The sequence below is a fragment of the Lissotriton vulgaris genome, chromosome 5 (assembly GCF_964263255.1).
Source record: "Lissotriton vulgaris chromosome 5, aLisVul1.2, whole genome shotgun sequence".
In the NCBI taxonomy this organism is placed as follows: Eukaryota; Metazoa; Chordata; class Amphibia; order Caudata; family Salamandridae; genus Lissotriton; species Lissotriton vulgaris.
Window position 1 is genome coordinate 844987812 of NC_141693.1, and position 24233 is coordinate 845012044.

The 24233-nt window shown below is 45.9% G+C and overlaps 1 protein-coding gene across 2 annotated transcripts in view; it reads right to left on the reverse strand.

Annotated features, from left to right (window-relative positions):
- Positions 1-16976, reverse strand: part of VPS26A (VPS26 retromer complex component A) — a 352216-nt gene extending 335240 nt beyond the window's left edge. For both annotated transcript variants that reach the window (XM_086922395.1, XM_086922394.1), the window contains exon 1: positions 16854-16976. In XM_086922395.1, coding sequence (XP_086778521.1) covers positions 16854-16856 — 3 coding nt within the window. In that variant the 5' untranslated portion in view covers positions 16857-16976. The remainder of the gene's footprint in view (positions 1-16853) is intronic.
- Positions 16977-24233: the final 7257 nt, after the last annotated feature.

Here is a 24233-nt window from a genome sequence, read left to right on the forward strand (position 1 = left end):
GATCCGCGACAACCCGGACGCTATTGGGGTGAAGATGGGGCAATACACGCACACTGTCAGCTTATATGCGGACGATGTCTTACTGACCCTGGATGACCCCAGGCGGTCACTTCCTGCCTGCGTCCAGGAGCTGAACACCTTTGGCCGCGTCGCGGGCTTTAAAATGAACATGGCCAAGTCGGCTGCGCTGGATGTGTCGCTTTCTACTGACACCAGGCGGGACCTTCAAAGTCTCTTCCCTATGCAGTGGTCCTCCTCCACGGTGACCTACCTGGGCATTTTACTTGCTCCCTCCCTGCCTGCTATGGTCGCGGCAAACTATTCCTCTCTGGGCAAAAAGATCAAAGAGGAACTCGGCCGATGGAACAAGGGCCTACTTTCGTGGCTGGGCCGTATTGCGGCGGTGAAGATGACAATACTACCCCAGATCCTGTACCTTTTCCGCGCTCTGCCTCTTCAGCCCCCCGTGGGTTGGATACGACAGGCGCAGGCAGACATCTCCCGCTTTGTGTGGCAGGGCCGTAAGCCTCGGATGAAGCGGGTCCTCTCCATGCTTGCCCCGGAGGCGGGAGGTCTCGGAATCCCGGACCTCCGGAAGTACTTCCAGGCGGCACAGCTCCGGTACCTGGTGGAGTGGAGCCGGTGGGAATCGGACAAACACTGGCTCTTTCAAGACCAGGCAGTTGCAGGCCGTACCCTCCAGGAGGTCCCGTTCCTGCGGCGCATCCATCGCCCACCTAATCTCTACGCTTCCTTTATCACCCGGGTCCCGCTACGAGTGTGGGACGCGGTGTGTGAGCTTCGGGAGCTCACCACCTTTCCATCGCCGTTCACTCCCATTGTTGGCAACCCGGACTTCACCCCGGGTCTGGGGCCGGGGGCCTTTGCCCACTGGGTGAGCGCGGGATGTAGGGCGCTTTTCCAGATCTACGGGCCGGAGGGCGTGCTCCCCTTCCAGCAGCTCCGACAGGAGTTTGGCCTGACAGAGGGGGACAGATTGCGTTACATGCAAGTCCGCCACTGGGCTCTTCAACCCCCAGTGCATGACGTCGCCGCCCGTTCGATTACGCCCTTTGAGCGTTGGTTGGTAACCCGCACCTCGGACGCCAAACTCATCACTGATCTGTATAAGTTTCTCCAACCCCCGCCGTTTCATTACCATAACCCAGGGAGGGAACGCTGGCACAGGGAACTGGGCAGGACCCTGAGCCACAAGGAGTGGGACAAGATTGCATATCGGGCGAGGCACTCTGCGTACCACACTGGGCTGACGGAAACCTTCACTAAAGTGTCCACCTATTGGTATTACACCCCGGAGCGGCTCTATGAGATGCGCAAAATAGGCGATAAGGGTTGCTGGCGCGGCTGCGGACAGGAGGGTACCCTCACGCACATTCTCTGGGAGTGCCCGGTGCTGTCGGCCTACTGGAAGGAAGTCTTAGATGAGGTGGATAGGCATTTCGAGATCGAGCTTCCGCGCTTCCCCGCGTATGTCTTGCTTGGCCTCCCCAATGATTTGATGTACCCGCTGAAATCCCGTAGGGGCAGGCAGATTGCGATTGCGCTGGGCTCCGCCGTCCAGAACATACTGGTACTTTGGCGTACCCCCACTGCCCCCTCTATCACTGGTTGGTTGCATAGGCTCTGGCAGGTACTGGGCATGGAGAAGATATCGCTAACGGTGGCTGGGAATGTTGACCAGTTTGAGGAGCTCTGGCATCCCTTTTTGGCACTGCTGTCCACGGAATTTCGTGAGCTTACGTGTCCACGGTACCTGCGCCTCCTTAGGCTGACGCCGCCGGCGCCAACGGCGGAGTGAATGTGTGGATTGGGGGTCGAGGGTTGGGGGTGGGAAGTGTAGTTATATGCTTCTAATGCTGACTTTCGGACGGGGATGTTGGGGTATTGTTTTTTCTTCTTTCTTTCTTTGCTTTTCTTTCTCCTTCCTCTCTGGGGTCGAGGGGCTGGTGGAACGGTATGCTTCTCTCTTACTGTGTCGCGGAGTGTTCTTTTGGCTTGACCTTGCCTGGGGAGTGGGGGCCTACAGGGGGGTCGTACAGACTGCCTTATTGCCTATGTCTTTGCTTTGTTACCCTCTGGGGCATCCTGTCTCCCCCTTTTCCTTCTTACTCGCGGCAACGTTTTTGCTTCTTGTATTGTATGTGTACCTGACCTCCTGCTCCCCTCCCCGTGTTTTTTCTTATGCCTTAATAAAAATACTTTAAACCTAAAAATATAGACCCATGACAACATATGAAAAAGCCAACACACGGTACTAATAAAACATAGTTGAAACGCACTCACATGCGTGCGAGAGGCAGGCGCTCATGTGGAGAAGCGTCCTCGGTTACAAACACCTCGTGTAACTAACAGCGGCAGCATTTTAAAACATTGTTTGCACTTTAAAACAAAGAGATTACCACAAACATATGTTTAGTTTAGAAGAAAGTGCCTGTATTTTAGCCCACCTTAACAGTACTACAACAGTGTGCTATAGAAGCCAAAGGAGCGAAGGGCTGGGGGAGAGTCAATGGCTGCAGCGCTACCCAGCGTGAACCCAAACAGCTCATGTACATTATAAACGCACCAAAGAAGACGCAGCCTTGGTTACAAACACCTCGTTTGACTAAGGCGAGAGGGGGAGGTGGGGGTGCAACTCTGTGTGGCTTGTGCTCTCCTGGCGCCTCTGGTCTGTTAACACATGGAATTCCAAACCAATCATTAAGCCGGATGGCTCCGTCTATGTTGTGCACCACTGGCGCCTTTTGTCTGTTTCCAGCAGAGAGGAAGGAGCTGGAGAAGCAGGAAGCACGCACTCCCTATACAGCCGACTGAGAAATTGTAGGCACAGTTAGTATGCAAGATCTGCAATTGCTAAATGTAAACACATTTTATGAAACGTAAGAAGAGATGTCCACATGTTTGGGGCTATAAAAAAATGCATCCATTGGCTGAGGGGAGAGTTAACGGAGTAATGATGTGGGAATGAGGTCGATTTATTAATATTATTTTGCACCCCATGTACCTGGTTCTGTTTGTTCTTTCTTTACTTCCGGGTTATTTTTTTTTTTAAATCAGAGGCGATGCTGGAAAGAATGACAGAGGGAATGCTGCAGAGAGCTGTTTAGAAAAGAAAGATATAAATATTGAGGAGCGGACAGGAGGGTAACATTCTAATGATTGATGCAAGTCCTTCTGTGGCAAGCCTGTCACTTTTAGCCAGTCCTTCGTCCTACATCATTTGGCAAGCTGGGATTTATGAGAAGTTTCTTTAAAACAAGAGCGGCCGGGAAACTGAAAGTACGGCCGGCCACCGGCCAGCCATGAATAATTAGGGGAGGAGAAGCCGCAGACCGCACGCTGGGAGAAACCCTTTGATGTGGTGGCGGCCGTGAAAAAACGCAATTAGGAGGGAGGGAGCGAGGCTGATGCGCATGCTTGTTTGGTCACGTGATTCACGTGAACTCAAAGAAAACCGCACCAAAAAGCCCTTGGTTTGACGAGCATTTTGAGCACTTGAATTCTCACCATTTCCCATTCCTTCGGAATGGAAAAGGCGAGACCTAAAAACTAAGCTATCTATCCCACAACCCTCAATCTTCTGATATGTGTCAAACATTAATAAATTAGGGCACCAAGTCTCACAGCTCTACAAACTCCTCCGCCCCAACACCTCCAAACTCAATGATAAGACAGTCGCCTACTGGGATAAACAAACTAAAACTTCACTCACAGAACAAGAATGGGCCACACTATTGGCCTCGGCCTCACACAACACGATCTCCCCAGTGCTCGCACAAACAACATTTTGGCTGCTTCACAAGGCTTTCTGGACCCCCGCACGCTTATTCTCATTAGGCCTCAGGGAGGACGCACAATGCTGGAACTGTAACAAGGGGAAGGGGGGCCTAGCACACCTTATCTTCCAATGCCCAACATTCAAACTATTCTGGGAAAAAATCTTTGTTTTCATAAATGATTTGTTTGATTGTACACTAGCAAAATAATTTTCGACCCTCAACTATGCATTTTTGAGCACAGAATTGAGAACAGAACAAGATAAGGACCTACTAGACCCATTACTGACAGCAGCAGTGAAAATGATCCTAGCCAACTGGAAGGACACAAGTAAGGCAACTTACAAAGGCTGGATCAACTGTATCACGCATCTTAGAGGAGCGGACAACATTGCCCTACAGAACTCACCGTGGAAACAGATCTCCAGAGGGAGGTGGAGATCCCTGGACACTTACTTAGACTCTTATGATCCTCCATGAAAATGCTAGGCCGGCGAATCACAATCTGGTACTCCCCATGATCGTACCACCAAGACAATTGTACCTAACTGGAACCAAATGGTCGCACCCAAATGTAGCCCTGTCGGGCCTGCACGCGAGCTCAAATATCTTCACAGAATGTCAGATGTAATTAACAAGCATTTACAATGCAATGGTCTCGGTATTGTTAAAGGGTCACTTTCAGCACTTACACGGTCATCATACTCCCCTTCGAGCCTCCTAAGCACGCGCCGCCCCCTCGTCCTCCTGGAGGCTTATGAGTCATTAGCTATGCATAACAAGTGTGACGTAAAGCGCTCAATACACTACAATGGGATGCGTATGACTATAAAATAAATTAAATACATGTCAGAGAGGGTCTGTAGAGAGCTGATCGGCACAGGTGGTAGCGAGAGAATACTTGGAGAAAGAGGACTTTGAGGGTGTGAAATCTGCAGCCATCAAATACTGTTGCAACAAGGAGGAGTTAACAACTGAAGAGGGAGAGGCTGAAGGTGGGAGGGCGGGTGAGAGAAGAGGCAGCCAGCTTGTTTATGAGCGCCGCGCGCCTCGTGAACAGCGCCGCGCGCCCCTCTGCAGACTCCCCTTGCATTCCAGAGAGGCGCGCAACGCTATTGCTGAGACGCCGACAATAGTTCTCTGGCGAGTACGCGAACGCGCTTTCAGCGCGTTACTAGCCGAGACCTAAAAAGGAATGTATCTTTCTCATTGCCTGTTCCTATCTCTTTTTTCACCCCTTTCTTTCCTGCTCTTTTCTGTTTGCCTTTCTCTCTTCTTCAATTAATAATGCCACGTGGGGTTAGCTATATAAACACTGATGTATGAAGGGCAATTGATTCAACCCATACTTACCCTGTAACATATGTTTGCGAATGCTTTCTTGTTTGAAAAACACAAAAAAAACAAGACTAAATAACATGTACCGTGTAACAACCAAAGTAAAGGGACCAGTAGCCATGGGAGGTTACAAATGAAGACAAGGTAGTACTAAGGAGAGATTAACAAGCCTATTAATGAATCAGAAGCCAGGATTTATGAAGGACAAAGACACAAGCCAATGAAAAATATGGGCGGAGAATGGGTAGGGCTTCTCTTCCATAGTCCACTACAGCAGTCTCACAGAGCAGCGCATTCGCACAGACTCAGGCTCGACCTAAAAACTAACAGCCAGCAAGTTTTATTTACTCTCTAAAGGCATTAAAGATTCAATACCAGGTTCCACATCTCATCTGTATAAAAATTGTTTTGATTTCAGCCATTTCTGAGCTCAAACACACATTAGTATGCAAAAAACGTGTGATGTATTCAAAACAAAGTAAAGCACAGCAAAAATTGTTTTTCAATCAATCAATCAGTAGCTTTATTTCGACAACTTGTATCATAAAAGCATTGTTTGACAGTTGTACAGTGAATAAAAGCATAAACTCAATGATAAAAAGACTTAAAATACTAAAAGTTCAGTAAAAGTATGCCAGTACAACATTTTTAACAATTTAAGATACAACACATAACTAGCATTGGCATAGTCAAAAGGTCTCGCATTTGGGGCCTTATAAGTGTTTAGCCAAGCAGCAGTTGATGCTGTTGCACCAAGGATATTGTGCTGCATAACTAAATACTTACAAGGTCCCAAAAGCAAGACCTATTGGCTATGCCAAAGCTTGTTACATTGAATGAATGCATTGGACTAGGAAAGCCTGTGCTTTTCGGTCGAGAATCACCTTGGAGCAAGCAATGCAAAAGCAGATTTCTTATATTGCATGCAAACAATAATGTGCCAAACCAGAAAAGAGTGAAGGCATGAGGAATATAAAGCTATTCGCAGAAAGGAATAGAAAAAGGATAATTTTAATGAGAGAGTATTAGAGATAAGGAAGTATTTGAGGGTAGTATGACCAATGAATGGATATCGAGCAGACAGTATAACACAATTCTGAAGTCTGCAATGAACTATCTTGAGAAAATGTATTCATACATTTAGGGGGAAAGATTGTTCCACTTTTTTGGCAAGTAGTACAGCATATGCATGACAAAAACAATGAAGAATAGTTTCTGGAACCTCCGCGAGAATTAAATGTGAAAAAGACCATAAGAATGTGGCTAGAATGATTAAGGTTAGGTACAGTGGTTTCGTTCTTGTTTCCTCAATGGTGTAATTCTGTCTAATCAGTGTGGAGGCAGGTGGCCAGTAGTTTTTTTCCCCCCAGAGTATTATCACTACAAAACTAATTGAAAATAACCACCGTTAACGGCAAGTATAACTGCCTCAATCATGGATAGAAAATAACCTATTTTTACTGGTTGCCAGGTCAATAAGAATAACTAGGTGCGAGGTTTTTCAGCACCGTGAATTTGAATTTAAAATATTTGTATAGCGCAGCGTACACCAAACGGTTTCTTGGCGCTTAGGAGGCATGGAAGGCAGGAGCAGAGAGATAAGAAGAGAAGGATTTACTGTGGGAAAGCTTGACTGAACAAAAAGGTTTTCAAGCCCTTGCGGAAGAGGGAGTAATGTTTGGCCGATCGTAGATGGTCGGGGAGGGAGTTCCAAAAGGTGGGTGCCAGAAATGAGAAATTGGACTCTCCCCACTTTTTCCTCTTATAGCGGGGTACCTGTAGGAGGGATTGGGAAGATGATCGGAGCTCTCTGGTGGGGACATATTCCTTTATCAAGGAGGAGATAAAGGCAGGGGCTGATCCCTGGCGTGCCTGGAAAACCATGCAACCGGTTTTAAAGAGGGAACGTTGCCGAACAGGCAACCAGTGTAGCGCCTTCAGTAGTGGCGTTGAATGATGGGAGCAGGGAAGGCCGTACACTAACCGAGCCGCCTGATTTTGCACAAGCTGGAGTTTTCGTAAGCTATAGGCCGGAATGCCGTTGTACAGGGCATTGGCATAGTGCAGCCGGGAGATCACAAGGGCAGACATAATCAACTTTAGTGCCAAGGGGGAAAAGAAGCGGGAGACAGTGCGAATAGTGCGGAGAGTGAGAAAGCAAGAAGAGACGACGGAGCTGATTTGTGAGTGAAGGGTGAGGTGATTATTCATTTGGAAAACTTCTAAATTTAGAAAAGGAAAACACAAGAATACGGTTACTAAACAAACATTTAAATATATTTTTGAAAATGTTCAGCACTTACAGAAAAATTCGCTAAACTACAACTGGAGACAAGAACTAACGCTCGTCATTGTTATTTAGCAAAACCGCAATCACTTAGAAACTTTCAAGCTGTTTAAATAGCCTTGGGTTAAATGTTCAACACAATAGGTGCAGATTTCTTTCAAGAAAGTCCTTTTTGTGAATACAGCTTGAACACAGTAACACTGCAAATACATGCATGTTTTCCTGTAATAAAAAAAAGCAAGCTGCATCATGGTAACAAGCAAAATCGTTCACAAGCTGTAGCAATGCCATTTATAGGAGTGTGATAGTAACTACCATCGCTGGTGCTGAGATTTTGCAGCACTGGCAGGAACAGTGGGTGGTGAAAGCTGCTGTGACCTCTGAGAAATATCTTGGGCCCTGCTAATTATGTTACTTTTATTTGTTTTATAGGCAAATTAAGAACTGCGTCCCTACAACACCAGTCATCTCGTGGTTCCAAAGTCAGCGAATAAGGCAATGTTCTGGCATACAGCTTGGAGGTAACCAAAACCCACAGATGACAAAGCTTTGAAAGAAACAGAGTATCTACACGATACACAGTGACTCAGCAGTCTAGAAGAAACGCGAAGATCTCTTTAGGAAACAGTACCAGCTTCCTGACAAAATCACTTTTCAATAGATGGGGGGGGGGCGGATTTTACTCCCTACATTTTACAATAAGCGTTAACTATTCTCTTGGCAACATTGAAAGGTTTGCTTTACATCCGGTCATATGAGGAGGCTTGTTCATTCAGTGATCAGAGAACAATCTGAACGGTCTTTAGCAGTCCTTCTGGTGTGCAGCCATTCTAATGCGATGCGAGGCTCTGCTTGGCTTTTTCCACTGCAGTCGACAGGAACCCTGCATTGAGCATGTTATAATATTCAGTTCATGTAATACAGACGCACGGTGAAAACGGGAGAGAGTGTGCTAGAATAGCACTGCGCAACGAAAATTTAGATGGGGTAGGGATTCCGTCCCAGACAACAGTGAGCTCACCAGCTTTACAGCAAAACCCACTGCATGGCACATGAGAGAAAACAGTTGGCAAAAGCAAATATTAGGATTGAGGAAAGCAAGGAAGCAAAGAGAAAACAAGCAAGGAAGCAAAGAGAAAACAAGAGTGCGCGCCTCGCGCTGAAGGTTTAAAAAATAAAAAAGGCGTGCAGGTGGGAGAGAGAGGCGGAGGGGTGCACCCGCGAGTGGTGCGCACACGCTGGGGAGAGCAGTCAGCTCTTATTCGAAGCACATACTCGTACTTGTGACGTGCCCCTGAGCACTCCCGCAAGGTGTAGGCCGCCACAAGCACGAGTATGTGCCTGGAAAAAGGGCTGAAAGACGGCTAAAGGTCTCCTATGCAGCTCGAGACGTAAAAACAGACAATGCTAAAAACAATCATCTAAAAAGTATACGTACAGCTAGTGCAAAATCCTACCCTGGGGAGTACACAAAGTCAATGAATTTAAGATAGCGATAATGATTAACATAGTTCATCACAACGATATTTACATAAAGTGCTTGTGCTGTGACCATCAAGTAAGATGTCTTAAATTGGGGTGACATTACAATCTAGTCTGCAATTTTATTAAATGCGACATCACATAATATTTATTCTAGCTGCCACCAGCGTAGCATAAAGTCTAGGTAGTGTCACCCGGCGCTGAGCTTTGTTCCTGACTAACCAAGCTTGGCTTAAAAACGTGGCCATCCGACAAGAGAAAAGGGCGCTATGGTTGGATTTTAAGATGCGTAAGCAACCCGATGGTCGCAGCTGCCTATGTCACTACAAATAGGTTTTATCCATTTGGACCTGGTTTTGTTGTAAGCTGGGCAAGCGAACATTACATAGACAACACACTCTGTCGGAGCTCTACAACAAGGGCAACTTTCTGTTGTGTTCTCAACTGAGTGCCACTTTGATGTTAGAGCATTGACAGGGAACAAGCCCTGAAGTGGATGTACAGAGCCCTATCCCGTGGAACCTGGATCACATCCATGTAAGGCTCTAGGCCTCTGGTTTACTTGAACATGAGAAATTAGTCTGATAATCTCCCCCCATTTCGTTTGCTAAGCTCCTGACAGTCAATCCAATCCCAATAATGGCGCTTAAGTTCCTCCTTGCTCGGGGGTATTTGGGTGTCCGACGAAGCTTTGAGGCCAAGTGATAGCATAGTTTTCTTTACATACGATAACCACTTGACCCACATCTAAGTTCACTACCTCCGTTAGAGCTGTAGCGTAGTTGGCGAGCTCAGCGGTGCGTCTCAGACGAACCCAGTAGAGTAAAGGGCAGAATTTAGCAATATCTCTGAACGCCGCCTGCCCGTGTCATACATTAGAGATGTTAATGGAGTGTTACGGGAAGCATCACCAAATCCCTCAAAAGCTTGTTCTCTGACCTACTGATTTCTTCTACATTTTCAAAGCTTGGCTCCATAGAGGGCTGAGCTGACTGCCTTTGAGTCATAAACCACGAGGGCCGGGGTAACTAGCCTACTGAACGAGAGGCAATGTTCTTTGATTAGTGCCCCAGTCACGCATTTGTGATTCAAAATCATTTTGGCTAAATGGGGCCTCCATTGCATTTTGTCAGAGTCAAATACCAAGATATTCAAAGGTCTCGACTCTCTCCAGGGGGATACCATTCAGTGTAAGCTTGTTCTTAAAAGATGTATGGGGGTTGAAAGCCATGAGCTTTGTCTTTGTGGTGTTAATGACTAGGCCCCATGAGTTGCTGAAAGATTGGTATCTGTTCATTCGTTTTTGTAACCCAGCTGGGGTCTTCGACACCAGCAAGGTGGTCAGCGAACAGGAGCGTAGGCACTTTGTCACCCGCCAGAATTGGGGCGTCAGCTGGATCTTCTTGGAGAAAACTCACCACCCTGTTCACGTATAAAGAGAACAAGGTGGGGGCCATGACGCAACCCTGGCGAACTCCTTTGCCTACGGGAATCCGCTCTGTCAGCTGGCCTTGGGCTCCCCATTTCACCTGGGAATAGTTATCCTCATGGAGAAGAATCAATAAGTGAAGAATTGGGGATGGGATGCCCAGGTCATGGAGGATCTGCTACAATCTGGTCCTAGGTATCAGATCGAATGTGGTTTTAAGGTCGATAAAGGCTAGGTAAAGGCTGCCCTTTCCAAAGAGCACGACTTTCCAGAATATAAGAAAAAGTCGAAATACTTGGTCGATCGTCCCGGTACTGGCCCTAAAGCCCGCCTGGTATTGGGAAAGGACGTCCTCCTCTTCGGACCATGATTTGATTCTCTGTAAAAGGACCCTGCCAAAAACCTTTTGCATGACATCAATCAGACTTAATGTCCTGTAATTTGAGGGTTCTTCCTTATCGCCTTTCTTGTAAATGGGGACCACCTCGGCACCTTTCCAGGATTTTGGGACTGAGCAACCAACAGCTATAGAATTAAACAATAGATGGAAGTAACGTGACCATCCTTTAGGATCAGTCAGGTAAAAGTCTCCTGGGAGTCCGTCTGGTCCTGGGGCTTTAGCAGGAACCAATTTTTTAATAGCTGCCTCTATTGCGACCTGTGAGAAGAGATCACTAACATTCCCTACTGGAGGAACTTCTGTGGGGGCGCTTGACTCCTCCAAACGTCCGACCTCTGTATTTGAATATAGTTTTGCAAAATGGTCTTGCCATTCATGTCAGGTGAAATGGTTGGGCAGAGTGCCTAAATCCCTGTTATTGCCCCGACTCACTAATGATCAAAATTGGTTCCTATTCTTCCCAAGGCTCTCGTCCAATTCCTGCCGATACTGTTTATCCCACTCAATCTTAGCTTTATGCAAAGCCGCCTTATATTCCTTTCTGGGAAGTTTGACCCCGGGGCAGTTTTTGGTTCGGATGGCTAAAGTCAGAGTCTGTCATTTAAGCTTGCAGTTCTTAGTGTACCATAAGTGGTGTTTTTTTTGGTGACTGCAGGAAGTGTTATACCTGCAAGGAGCTTGAAACAAGAGCCTAGTGAGCTTACAGTGCTAGAATGGATGACAGAAACTGCTTTCCATTCAGCTGTGCCCTCAGCTACGGCCCAAAGTTCTGCAGTTTTCTTGGACAGGATCTAGCCAATGGCCACTAAGTTAGAGTCGCGCAATTCAACCATGCGCCACTTTAGGTACCTTTTGCAATTAGAGTGTACAATATCGGTGATAAAATGAGCTTCCCGACTACTCTGATGATGAAATGGTGGAGCCCACGGGTTCTTCATTTTCATGCATAGAGGGCTGTGGTCGCTTTCAGTCGTGGTGCCCACTAACATATCAGTCGCCTAATCCCACAATTTCACGTTGACTGAAATATAGTCGACGCGCTGGGGACAACAGACTCTGTTAAAAGTGTTGGCCACCTGAGTGCCTGATGGGGTTCTACCGTTCACTGCCCTTAGATCGAACTCTGTTGTTAATGTCTTAATTTGAGTCGTTAAGTTAGTCCATCTTTTGATCTGAGCTATATTAAGTGGAGGGACTGCCCATTTGCTATCAACGCCTTCATGCGCCAGCTTTGTTTTTCATATTTCTTCAGAATTATAATAGCTTATTTTTGTAAAATCGGTCTGTTCCATTTTGAGTCAGGATCATTACGGAAGCATGACTTTAAAACCTGTGAAGTCACTTCCTGGGACATTATTGTGGATTACATATGCTAATTACCACCCACAATCTTCCTTTAGGGCTTTGCCTTGAGGCAATTATACATTATTAATAGGGCTCCCCGTTATCCGTTTTTACAGATTTTTAGAGGTAATTACAGTCAAAAATATTGTGTTTCCTGTCTGTATTTATTTTTCAAAGCAGAAAAGTACAGATAATTTGGCTACTCTATCCTGAGATTAATGACTCTCAGAACAATAGCTATACTTATTGCCAGCATGGCAAATCACTTAACACACTGGCAGCACTGGGAGAACTGAATGAGATTTGCTTAAATGAATGCTTGTCTCAACATGTATTTTGTGGTATTATGCTATTTTTTCAATGTGGATTTATCATTTTATTATTTTTGGCTGCGTAATTTGCTAAAACATGACAGGCAAGTCTATCTGTTAAATAAATGCAGAAATATACGAGTTATCACCTCATCTGTTCACAAAACACAAAATAAATATGGATAAACGCCAATAAGCTGGCCAGAAAATAAATACGGATAAATACAGACAGAAATGTTCAAAAATAAATACATGAAGCCAGGAGCCCGAATCACCAATGAGCTAGTCGAACTGCTCAAGAGCCGCAGCCAGGGCTAGAGTTGAGGGTAGATGCCGTCTACCCACTATTTTCAGAGGGTAGAGGCCGTCTACCGAGCTGCAAAGCTGGCCACTTTCCTACTTCTCCTGGAATTCAAAGAAATATGCTGAACTCATCCTGGTGTCATCTTCTGACACCAAGACACTTTCAGTAGCGCCTGTATATGGTCTGCTTTTGAACCGAGCAGCAATCTGCAGGAATCGGCTTAACAGATTCCAACATCCCCCCAGGACAAAAGCCAGAGTTAAGGGGCCATAAGGCCTCTTTCTGTTGCATTATCCTGGCAGGGAGCTATTGGGAGCCTCACACCTAGATGCAATGGAGGGGAAACAAAGGATCACATCTAATCACTTCACAGGAACTTAAGAGAAATATGCTTTTGACTTTGTTCAGTCCCTGTATTTAAGAGATATGCATACACTGTAAGAATGTCAGATGTGCTGGTCGCCCCAGTATTAACGCCAATAACAACTTAAATACCACTATTTTGTTATATTTCTTTTATAGCATTTTAGCACTACTCATCCCAATGAAGGGTGTTAGATCGCTTTACATCATACAGATTATATATTGACAATAAACCATATGTGTGTAAATCAATATAAAGGTTGTGTTACATAGGACAGTTAGGGTTACAATGTGTCAGAGCCCATGTCCTTCATAATTCACTGTGCTATATTAGAAGGATTACAATTTATAAGCTGCAAGTAACAAAATGTTCTCAGTCTTAAAATCAGTAACCCACTTACCCATTTACATACAATAAAAATATTTCATCTACGTGTTACAAAATGTGTTTTGCATGAGACATATTAACCCTCTTTGCTACTTTGATTCAAAACTATGACTAGGCAAAACACAGATCTCTCCAGCAGATACGTTATCCTCCAGTGCAATTTTGACATTATTATTACTCCATGAGATTTAGCTGTCACACAAAGATCTCAGCAGCAGGTGCCGTAACCCCATAAAATATTTTCAAATACAGACATTGTAACCAATTAAGCAGAACAGATGTACTGCCACAGTGTCCTTTTTGCCAATGTATCTGTGGCACAGTTTTTAAAAAAGTGTATAAGTTGAGGCCCAGATTTCGCGCCGGGGTTGCATCAATATTTTATCAAAACCTCAATGCAAATTCTAATTTGTTAAATATTGTAATGTGTTCAAATGTACTCACGTTAGACCAGCTAAACGTATGTGCGGTCTTAAGATCTGATCTGAACCCACTACCTGTGAAGTCATGGGCTATGATGCCAATTCCTGTGATGACACATCAGGGATGTGGAATTCCTATAGCCCGACGCCCAGGACATATTGTTTGGGGTCAAGGGCAACAAGTTTTAATGTGCATTTTTTCCTTGGGACAAGCAGCCCCTACCCCCTGCAGCACAAACCCTTTGGCTGCCAGTTTGCAGTACCACATTAAGGATCAGGGAAGGGCACTGCCTGCAGTTCAGTCAATATTTGTGTGCATATGTTAATGCTGTTCAAATTTTTATTTATGGTTCATTAATTGAGAGCCTTTATTATTAGGCTGAGCGCTCTCAGTAAAAGTAAGTTCTGACTGCACTACTGACAGTAGTTCCAGTATAAAAATGTGGACACACGGTTTCAAAGTTTAGCAATATGAGGCTATGCATAATGCTCCAAGAATGCTCTCTGATTCGATGCAAATATTTGCAGAAGCTTGAAAGCAAGATTAATGATTCTTTGCGTTCAATATGAAATGTTTCTAAAAAATGAAAGTAGGAAAAAAATTTTTTTGCCAAACTACTGTAAAATGTTAGTTACCATTTCTTTGTAGCATCATTTAGTGAAATGTGTTGATGCATGCTAGTATTCATACAAGAAAATCAGTGTAACCAGTTTCAATAAGATTTTGGAAAACAAAAATAAATAAGCATTGGCAAAGCCAGTAGATCTGAAATGGTGGTCAGCTTTTTAGTTTTGGCAATGCGTGACTTGTTTTGGCATTGTTTTTGTAAAACCTTATTGATGTGAGAGCTGCCGGACCATTATAACAAACATTGGCAAAAGCAAAAATTGGTTTTGGTCTCAATAAAGCACACACTGCCACATTTTTACTGGCACTGAACAAAACTACTTTGTGTGCCGATATTTTCCTTGTGAAAGAGCAGAATGCTGTCACTCACCGTGAATCCAGCCGATACAGAGAGAGAATTTTAATAAACACAAAAGGTCATGGTTTACGACAGACCAAATTAGAGGCCCAATTATTAAAGAAAATCTCAAAAGTGCACCCTTGGTATATGTCCTTGCATTAAGGGCGGCTATATGGCTTTCGTGAATTCACAAGAATTTACAGCAGAAGGGCAAGAAATAGTACTGCTAGAAAATATTTGTCAACTGCATTTTAGCATGAGCAAATATGCATGTGTAGATTTGCTCACGCGAAAACCTGAGTGTTTGCAAGTTTATTTTCCCTCCAACCACTTTTTTCCCCAACTCTGGAAGAAGGTTTACGTCTGCCATTGTCAGGAGTACATTTCCAACATTTCTCAGTATTGGAAAAGATTAGAGAAGAGTTGTTAAAAACCCTTAAAACGTGCAAGTTAGTAGGTTTGCACAGACTCAAAAGGACATTCCAACCCTGGAACTATTCTTACCCCTACCTTCAGTCCCAGTATGTAGCTCTGCGGAAACGTAGCAACATAAAGGGAATGCTCGTACTCAAACACTACTATGGTATGAGCCCTGGCATAATCAGAGAGGCTATATGCGAGCTCTTATATAATGAGATTGCTGCCATAATTTGTCGCCGCACAACATGGCATCAAAGGGACAAGTGGATTTTGTTCCAGGACAAGTAGATTTATGAAGCAACCTGCCCCATGGACAAGTAGATATTTTAATAAATTCCACACCTCTGCACATGCAATGTCACGTGCCGTGATGCTGCTTGCTGCAATTTGACATGGGTGATGCCACACCCATTCAGCCTAACTTGGTGAGTCCGCCCCCCCCCCCCCCCCCCCCCCAACACAATTAGAAGTGCTTTCGGCTTAGATTTGCTGTTTGAGGTATGCAGAAATAAGTGCTGAAAATACAGCTTTAAGGAACGGCTTATTTTTGGACCATCTGGGACATCAAAATAATGAGCTGGCAACCATAATCATAAGACTGGAAATTTGTTGAAGGATCAGAACATCATTTAGTTTCTCAACCCCCGATCCCTGCCTAATGCCATAATAGCAACAGTTTAACTTATATCTGAAATCCAACGCTGCCGTCAATAACAAGCAGTTACTTCAAGTGTCTGAGAATGCACCCTGCATTCAGACAACTCATTCCTCATTCTCGCCCTTCACTTTCACGCTCACCCTGCACTCACAGCGATCACCATGCACTCACACCATTCACCCAGCACTCATTGATTATTCTGCACTCACAATGCACTTGCACAGTTCACCCTGTACCTCACCCTGCAGTCACACGAGTACACTACTCACCATGCACTCATGTGACACTTCAGTCACCTGTCCCTCTCACTACTGCTCAATCTGCAGTCTCACTCAGAGCCCATCATTAAGTATACATTCACTCGTCCCACACTTACATCTGCACCCAAATTCATACTGTTACCTCACTCACCCTGCAGTCACTCCTCTCTCAAATTGTTGCATTGCTCACCGTGCACTCACATGGGCACTCCTGCCACCCACGCTGCCCAGAGGATTAGTGTGTCTGCTACAAAGAACATGCACCATGCAGAGCACAGAACTGAGTGCGAGTAAACTAGGAGCAGCGCTATAAAAAAATGAAAGGTTTGTCAGAAATGTGCACTAGAGAGATGAGGTGCAATGTTGGGGAGTGGTAGTAACGAAATTCATGGAGAAGGAGGGAGCGCCAAAAAAAAGACTGTTGCACCGTGTGCAATAGTGCTAGGGCCAGCCCTGGCTGTGAGTGCTACCCACCACTGAAGTTTGGGTCTAGTTGCGCCCCTTTAGTCACATAATGCCGGGCCAAGGACAGTGACAAACTTTTCATCATACTCTTCTGTATACAACGTCTATCCTTGGGAGCCCTTCCCGGTGGTGCCTTTCCGACCATATGTAATGTTGTACGGTGGAATACCCGATAGCTGTTCAGTACTACTCACCGGCTTACAGCTGTAATACTCACCATGGTATTAACTTCAGCAGGACCCTCCGATCACCTACCAACACAGGAAGACCAAAGACTAGCGTCCCGTGACCCACACGTCAGCGTGACTAACCGAACGCATGCGCCCGCAACGCTCCTAATCCCGCCCTCTTAACAAAACCGTCCTCTCAATGGTCGATTTTCAGCTGCTCTCAGATTCTGATTGGTACATAGTAGAGGTGAAGGGGCGGATACAAGAGAAAAATAAAACAAGTATTGAAAATGCAGTGTTTCAGAAAGAAGTACCAGAAGTTACGATCGCACTGTTTTACCGGTCTCTTTGGCCACGGCCGAAGGGCTGAACCCGACAGGTTAAGTGTGTGGACTGCTTTGTGTGCTTGTTTATGGTGTGACGGCGGGTTGTTACTGTTGGATGCTTTGTTATTACGACACAAGTTGCCTACACCAAGCACAGATGCATGCAGTTTCCCATACATTGTGAAACACCTATGCACAGCGTCTTTGCAAGTTTAAAAGTGCACCGATTTGTAAATAAATGCTCGTCGCTTCTTTAGCCAACTGGTTCTTTAATGGGGGACACATTTAATTTGAAGCCCGCGTCTATTTTCTGTCCCAATCCGATTCTAGCGAGAGCATGAGTCTGGATATTAGCAGGAGGAAGACAATAATGCAATAGGGCTCGCATTAGGAAAGTTTGAGCTATTGGTATTGTAATTGACACATTTTTTATTTAAGTGTTGGTTTTAAAAATAGCGAAATTAATAGCTTTGTCATTTACAATGCCAATAGTTATACCTTTCGCAAATGTGACACCTATAGCATTTGTAATGCAATATGTGTTGTATTTACGTGAGTTAGATGTATTAATATTACAAATAACAATGGTTTTTATTTCTTTTAAATAATTAATACTTAAATTAAAGTTATTGTAATTTATAATGGCAATAGCTTAAACTTTTGTAAATAACTTTTGTGAAGATTATGTTCAGTGTATTTTATTGTGACGAAAATCCAAGAACAGAAGTGAAATATAAAAATTTTTTGTGACATTTGTCATAAAGCTTGAAACATTGAGAGAACATATTTGAACCAGTTGTTGTTGAATGGTTGCACAGATTGATGCTGTGGTGGCGCTAAGTGATGATGTGGTGACGAGTGGGGGCTAATGTGTGAGGGTGCAGTGTGTGAGGGTGCGGGTGTGATTGTGCTGTGTGTGTGCCCTAAAGTAGTGTGAGTGAGCAATGTGTGAGGGGGCAGTGTGTGAGGGGTCAGTGTGTGAGGGGTGTGATTGTGCAGTGTGTGTGCCCTAAAGTAGTGTGAGTGAGTAATGTGTGAGTGCGCAGTGTGTGAGGGGTCATTGTGTGAGTGGGCAGTGTGTGAGGGGGCAGTGTGTGAGGGGTTAGTGTGTGGGGGGCTGTGTGTGAGTGGTCTGTGTGAGTGGGCAGTGTGTGAGGGGCAGTGTGTGAGGGAGGAGTGTGTGAGGGGTCAGTGTGTGAGGGCACAGTGTAATGAGAGTGTGTGAGGGTGCGGGGTGTGAGGGTGCGGGGTGTGTGGCCAAAAGTATTGTGAGTGCGCAATGTGTGAGGGGGCAGTGTGTGTGAGGGTGCAGTATGTGTGGACTACATTACTGTGAGTGAGCAATGTGTGATTGCGCAGTGTGTGAGGGGCAGTGTGTGAGTGGGCAGAGTGTGAGTGGGGAGAGTGTGAGTGGGCAGAGTGTGAGGGTGCAGTGTGTGAGGGGGCAGTGTGTGAGTGGGAAGAGTGTGAGTGGGAAGAGTGTGAGGGGGCAGCCCTATAATACTGAGGTCTAAAGTAACTATTGTTTAGATGTACTACAGTTTATTTATAGTAGTAATGATTAGTTATTTATATTATCAAATACTTAACATTATGTTAGGACTGTCCAAAATAATATTTCAGCCCAATACTTTTCTATAGCGAGTTTTATTGGAGCCTCTTTACAACGTTGGCACGTTTACGTATCAACAGTGTCCGACCCCTTCTCTTGTGCAGTGATCCCACCAGCATGCCAATTATTGAAAAGGAAGCCTCGTCACCACTGCAAACTCCCGACAATTTCTATGCCAACTACCATCCAAGAGACATGTGACGCATCACAGACTTGCAGTACAGGCTAGCATTCAGCTACTCCAGAAGAGGGAACCCCAGTATCCGATTAACGTGACAGAAGGACCTCGGGACACTTAATGACAGCTGTGGAATCTTACATCCGATTACAAAAGAGGAAGTAGTTGTGGTGCTTTAGACCCACTTCAGTTACATTTGTTCTTATTAACCCCTTCCCTGCTCATGACGAGCTCAGCTCGTCATGAGGCACACTGGAGCTGTGCTTATGATGAGCTGAGCTCGTCATGAATAGAGAAGAATAGCAATTTCCAGCACAGGATGGGAATTGCCTTAGCAGCCAAGGTGTTAAGGACCCAATGCATGTGTAACATCGTAATCCAGGTCTGCCATGCATTGCATTTTGAGTCGTTTAAAACCATCCCACATTTTACAATAGACGTACAAATACTTTATATAATGTGCATTGCTCGTCCATTAAAAAACCAGAACTGCCACTGAAGATATTGGGTAGAAAGAAGTCGTTCTCGCCCATTCAGCGTCTTACCCGCCTCGGACACGCCTCTAGCAAACCCGCAAGTGTTCGACCATGTAAAATGATTCAAGACACTTTGCATCCTCCACAGTAAGCCTGAAAGGTACACTATTCTTTACAATTGTTATTTGTTTGCACATTTACATAGCGCGAAAAGGCCCGAAGGCATCATCACAGCCCTTAACAAGAGAAGCAGGATACACGGGTCAAAGCGAGTTCCAGTTCCAGAAATTAAATTGGGGCTTATACATCGGTAGATGCGTGTAGTACGAGATACCACATGAGAAAATTGCAGTTAAAGCATCATATGGAACCCCTGACTCCAGGTCGGATTGGGTCAGCACCAAATAGCAATCTTCCAGGGTCTTGCTTGGGTTCTCAGGATTGCGTCACCGAAGACTTTTTAAAGCTAGACCTCACAGATCAATTATAGGCGGCCATGTTGGGTGTAGGTCTCGGCGGGCTATTTGTAGATTAACGTTGTTTGGAACCCATGGTTGCTCAGTCTCTCTTGCTACTTGGAATACTCAGGTTGCTTTTCCACTGGTCAACCGGGCCCAGCGGCCCTCACCAAGGAATCTACCAATGCCGCTTGATGACTACAACTCCCAGCAGGGCAACGGGACTGAGCCTGAAGTACAACTGCAAACCCGATGGGAATAGCGCGCAACACTAAAATGCACGTGCATATTCACAGGTAGCAGGAGGCGAGGTAGGCATGGCTGCCCCGCCCCCGGCCGAGGCTGAGCTCTGCCGCCAGAGCCGGAGCTGCTCGCGCCGCTTCTCCGGGCTCCCGCACCCCGGTGCCGCCTCCACTGCTCCCCGGCCCCAGCATGGTCCTGGCTGAGCCCCCGGGGCACCCCCAGCACACCCTGGTGCGGGTGGCCTTCTACGACATCGAGCGCACGCTGGGGAAGGGCAACTTCGCCGTTGTGAAGCTAGCGAGACACCGCATCACCAAGAGCGAGGTGAGTGCCTGTGAGGACCTAGAGAGGGATTCCTATAGATGATGCACATTCATCCGTAGACACAGATACATGTAAGCCGGGCCCCTGGATCACCGAGAGGGAGGGGAGTACACCTGGGGAGCGAAACACACAAAAACAAAAGCGGACACTTTGGGGGAAATTAATAAACATGTGTGAAAGTTGCGGGAGGTAGGTGTGTGTGCGTGCGTGTGTGTGTGTGCGCGTGTCTGTGTGTGTGCGTGTGTGTCTGTGTGCATGCACGCGCGATAGGCTGACTTGCTGGGAATGTGGACGGCACTTGCCTGCACGTGCGCGCCCACAGACCAGAATCGCCGCGCGTGCCGCGGTCTGTCTCCCTTGAGAGGCATCTCAACGACAATAGGTCTTGAGAGCGAGACCTAAAAAAGTAAGACCAGCGCTATGTGTTCAGCAGTGCACGGGGGTTAAGCAGGCCCGGCTCCAGGAATTTTCACCTGGATGGGCAAAGGGTGCATTCGGGTGGGCCACGGCAGGCCCAGTTTTTGCCGCTCTGGATCACTTACAAGCCCTAGATTACATTATATGTACTTCCAAATATACATCATGATTCAAATTGTAGATTCTGAGTGTATAAAGAGCATGTGTAGAGGGTAGGGTAGTTGTGCATTGAGCTACGGTTACTTTTAGGGTTTAGGAGTGAGTAGTGGTAAAGGGATGTATGAGTGAATTTAGGGTTTAAGGATGGGTATGGGTAAATTGAGCCAAGGGTAATTTTAGGGTTTATGGGTGGGTAGTGGTAAAGGGATATATGGGTGATTTAGGGTTATGGGGTGGATAGTGGCACAGAGATCTAAGCATTTTGCGTGTTGTAGTCTTAGTTTGTTTCTACTGAACTAATTAGATAAACCCTGAATACCAAAGATTTCTGAGTTTAAAGTATACAACTGGAAGCAATGTGCATGTTAACATGGAGGGAATTTGTAATCCTACACACAGGTGAATGCTTTTGGTACCTCCAGAAAGCTTCCTATATTGAATGTTACGTGGAAGTGTAAAACTGCATTTCTACCATATCCAACAACTGAGTATTAGGAGTGAGTAAGATGAGCAAGAGTAGATTAACACAACATAAATCTACAAGAACTGGTAGCAAAGCAGAGACTCAAAAAGTAAAGATGTGCAGAAAAAAACCCTTTTTTATTTAATTAATTTTTTAAATGTGTTTTTATTATTTTGTAAAACAGTGCATGGCAATCCTACGTCAATGATTTACAATTGTTCCGTTCATCATAACAGTTTTACTGCCCCCACCCTCTTTCCTAATAGATTACCAATTCTTTACATTGTTAATATATTACTAGTTTTTTCACTACAGACTTCTCAATGTACTCCCGCATATATTCTTAGTTGAGAGCTACAAAATGTCTATGTATAACAATGCAATCCATATAAATAACAATAAGCCATCACAATGAAACCCCCTCCCCCTTTGTCCAGTGTGTCCAGGTCCCTAATTGCACGTTTTAATATTAATAACAGTTCCTTCACTTCTCGTTTCAGTATAGTTGAGGGACACTATCCACTGCCTCCGGCTTCTCTCCTAGTACTCCAGTCATTCGCCTCAGGGCTAAACTATTAGATCCTTCTCTATATTCTGGCAGAGCAAGGGGGACCCAGCTATGCCTTCCCAACGGAACCCACTTCCGAGTCAGTGTCAGGTATCTGTAATGCTATTACTAGGGCCTCCCACGCCCTCGCCGCCTCCATCGCCTTCTCATTATTGCCACGTACCGCCTGTTGCAATCTAACCGTGCCCTCGCTCGTAGCCCACTTGAAGAGCTCCGATTTCCACTTCCCTACACTAGGCCCTTGTCTTGATTTCCATTGGGCCGTGATTTCTCTCTTAGCTAGCAGTAGGCCCAGGTCCAGGAACTTGCTCGTGATTTTCGTTCTGGGGGTATGCGGAAACCAGTGCAGTATACAAGTGCCCATATCTGTGGCTATGTGGCGCTCTGTAATTCCACAAAGCAGCTCGACCACCTCTTTCCAATATGTTCCTAACTGTCCACAACTCCACAACATGTGATGCAACTCTGCTCCCTCTAATTGACAGCGTGGGCACTGGGCGGTATCTGTCTGAAAGTACCGATTAATCTTGGCTGGAGTTAAAAAAGCCCTATTTAATATAAAGAAGTGTATTAATTGGAATCTGGCATTCCTGGTACCCTTCCAGGCCCTCCGAATCAATTGCGCCCACGTTTTTTCTGGTATGTCCTTCCCGAGATCCACCTCCCACTATCTTCGTAAGTCCTGCATCGGTTGCAGGCCTTCTGCAACCAATCGCCTATATAAGCAGGTGATCGCCTTGACCGTCCCCGCCACCATCACTACATATTGGCATGCCATAGAGGTCCTCGGTTCTAAAGGCCCTTCCTTCGAGTGACGCTGTATTGCCGAAACCTGGGCTGCATGTAGCAAATAGTCCCCTCACGGCAGGTCATACCTATCTCACAGCGTCTGGAAGGGTAGCAACACCACGCCTTTGTACAAATCACCCATCACCTGGACCCCTAACATCTCCCACTCCGCCAGTGCCGACCGATCCCCCCAAGCGGAAGAGCAGTACACATACCCAATGGAATCTTCAGGGCGTACAGACGATTAATCCCGGCTCTAGGCTGGGACCTGTTTCAGCACTGTCTCAGCGCACGCTCCTCAGCAGTAAGCGATCCCAGGCATAAACATTGCTGTAATATTGTAAATGATAGCTGTTAGAACCGGCTGTCTCTAGTTGGCAGAGGTATACACTTCTGACAAATAGGGACGCACCTTTTCTAGTCAGGGCAAGGGGATCACACACTTAGATAACCCCTGCTCACCACCTTGGTAGCTTGGCAAAGCAGACAGGCTTATCTCAGAGGCAGTGCGTTAAGCATTTATGACCACATACAGTAATAAAGTGAATACACTACAAATGGACACGACACAGTAGTATTATAAAAATAAGTATTTTTATATAAGGCTTAGCACAAGACCAAATAACGACAAAAATGTACACAATCTTAATAAATACTCTGGGAAGGGAAAAATAGTTCAAAGGTAGTTTCTTCTTTAGCACAGTCTTTCGTATCAAAGCAAATCTTCTTCTTGGAAACACAGTTCTTAGCAACAGGGTAACCCACACGGGGGCTACACGACGTCGAGGCAAAGTTAATCCAAAGGTTCGGCGTCGACTGCGAGGAGCGCTCGGTCGAGCCCGGAGTCACACGGACCCCCAACAACACAGTACCTTGGAGAAGGAAGCACACGATGATCAGCGGCGTCGAGCAATCTGGTGTCGCGTCTTCGGTGTCGATCAGGCCTCAGCAGGCGTCGTTGTCGATGATGCTGTTGCAAGGAGTGAGCAGCGCTCACGGCGTCAAGAGGGCACGAGGGCGATGCGATCAGCAGCGGTGCAGACACGAGGTCCCTTGGAGTTGGAGCCGAACTCACTACTCACTGGCGTTGCTGCTGGCGTCGATCGGGCCCTGCGGCCGGCGTCGAGGAAGCGGGACACTGGAGCCGCTACTCACGATGTTGAGCTGGATTCGGCGACGTCCGTCGGCGTCGAGGTTGCTGGCTCTTTCAGAGGTGCTGGATTTACAGGTTCCAGCAAATAGCACTTTAAGCAGATGAAGTCCTTTAGCCCTGTGACTTCAGCAGGAGACTGGCACTCTTCCAGTCCTTGGAGATTTTCTTAGCAAGCGTGAGAGTACACACACAGTTCCTCTCTCCTGGTTCCTTGGCAAAAATAAAGAAGCACTGCAGGATTCCCCCCAGCAAACAGCACAC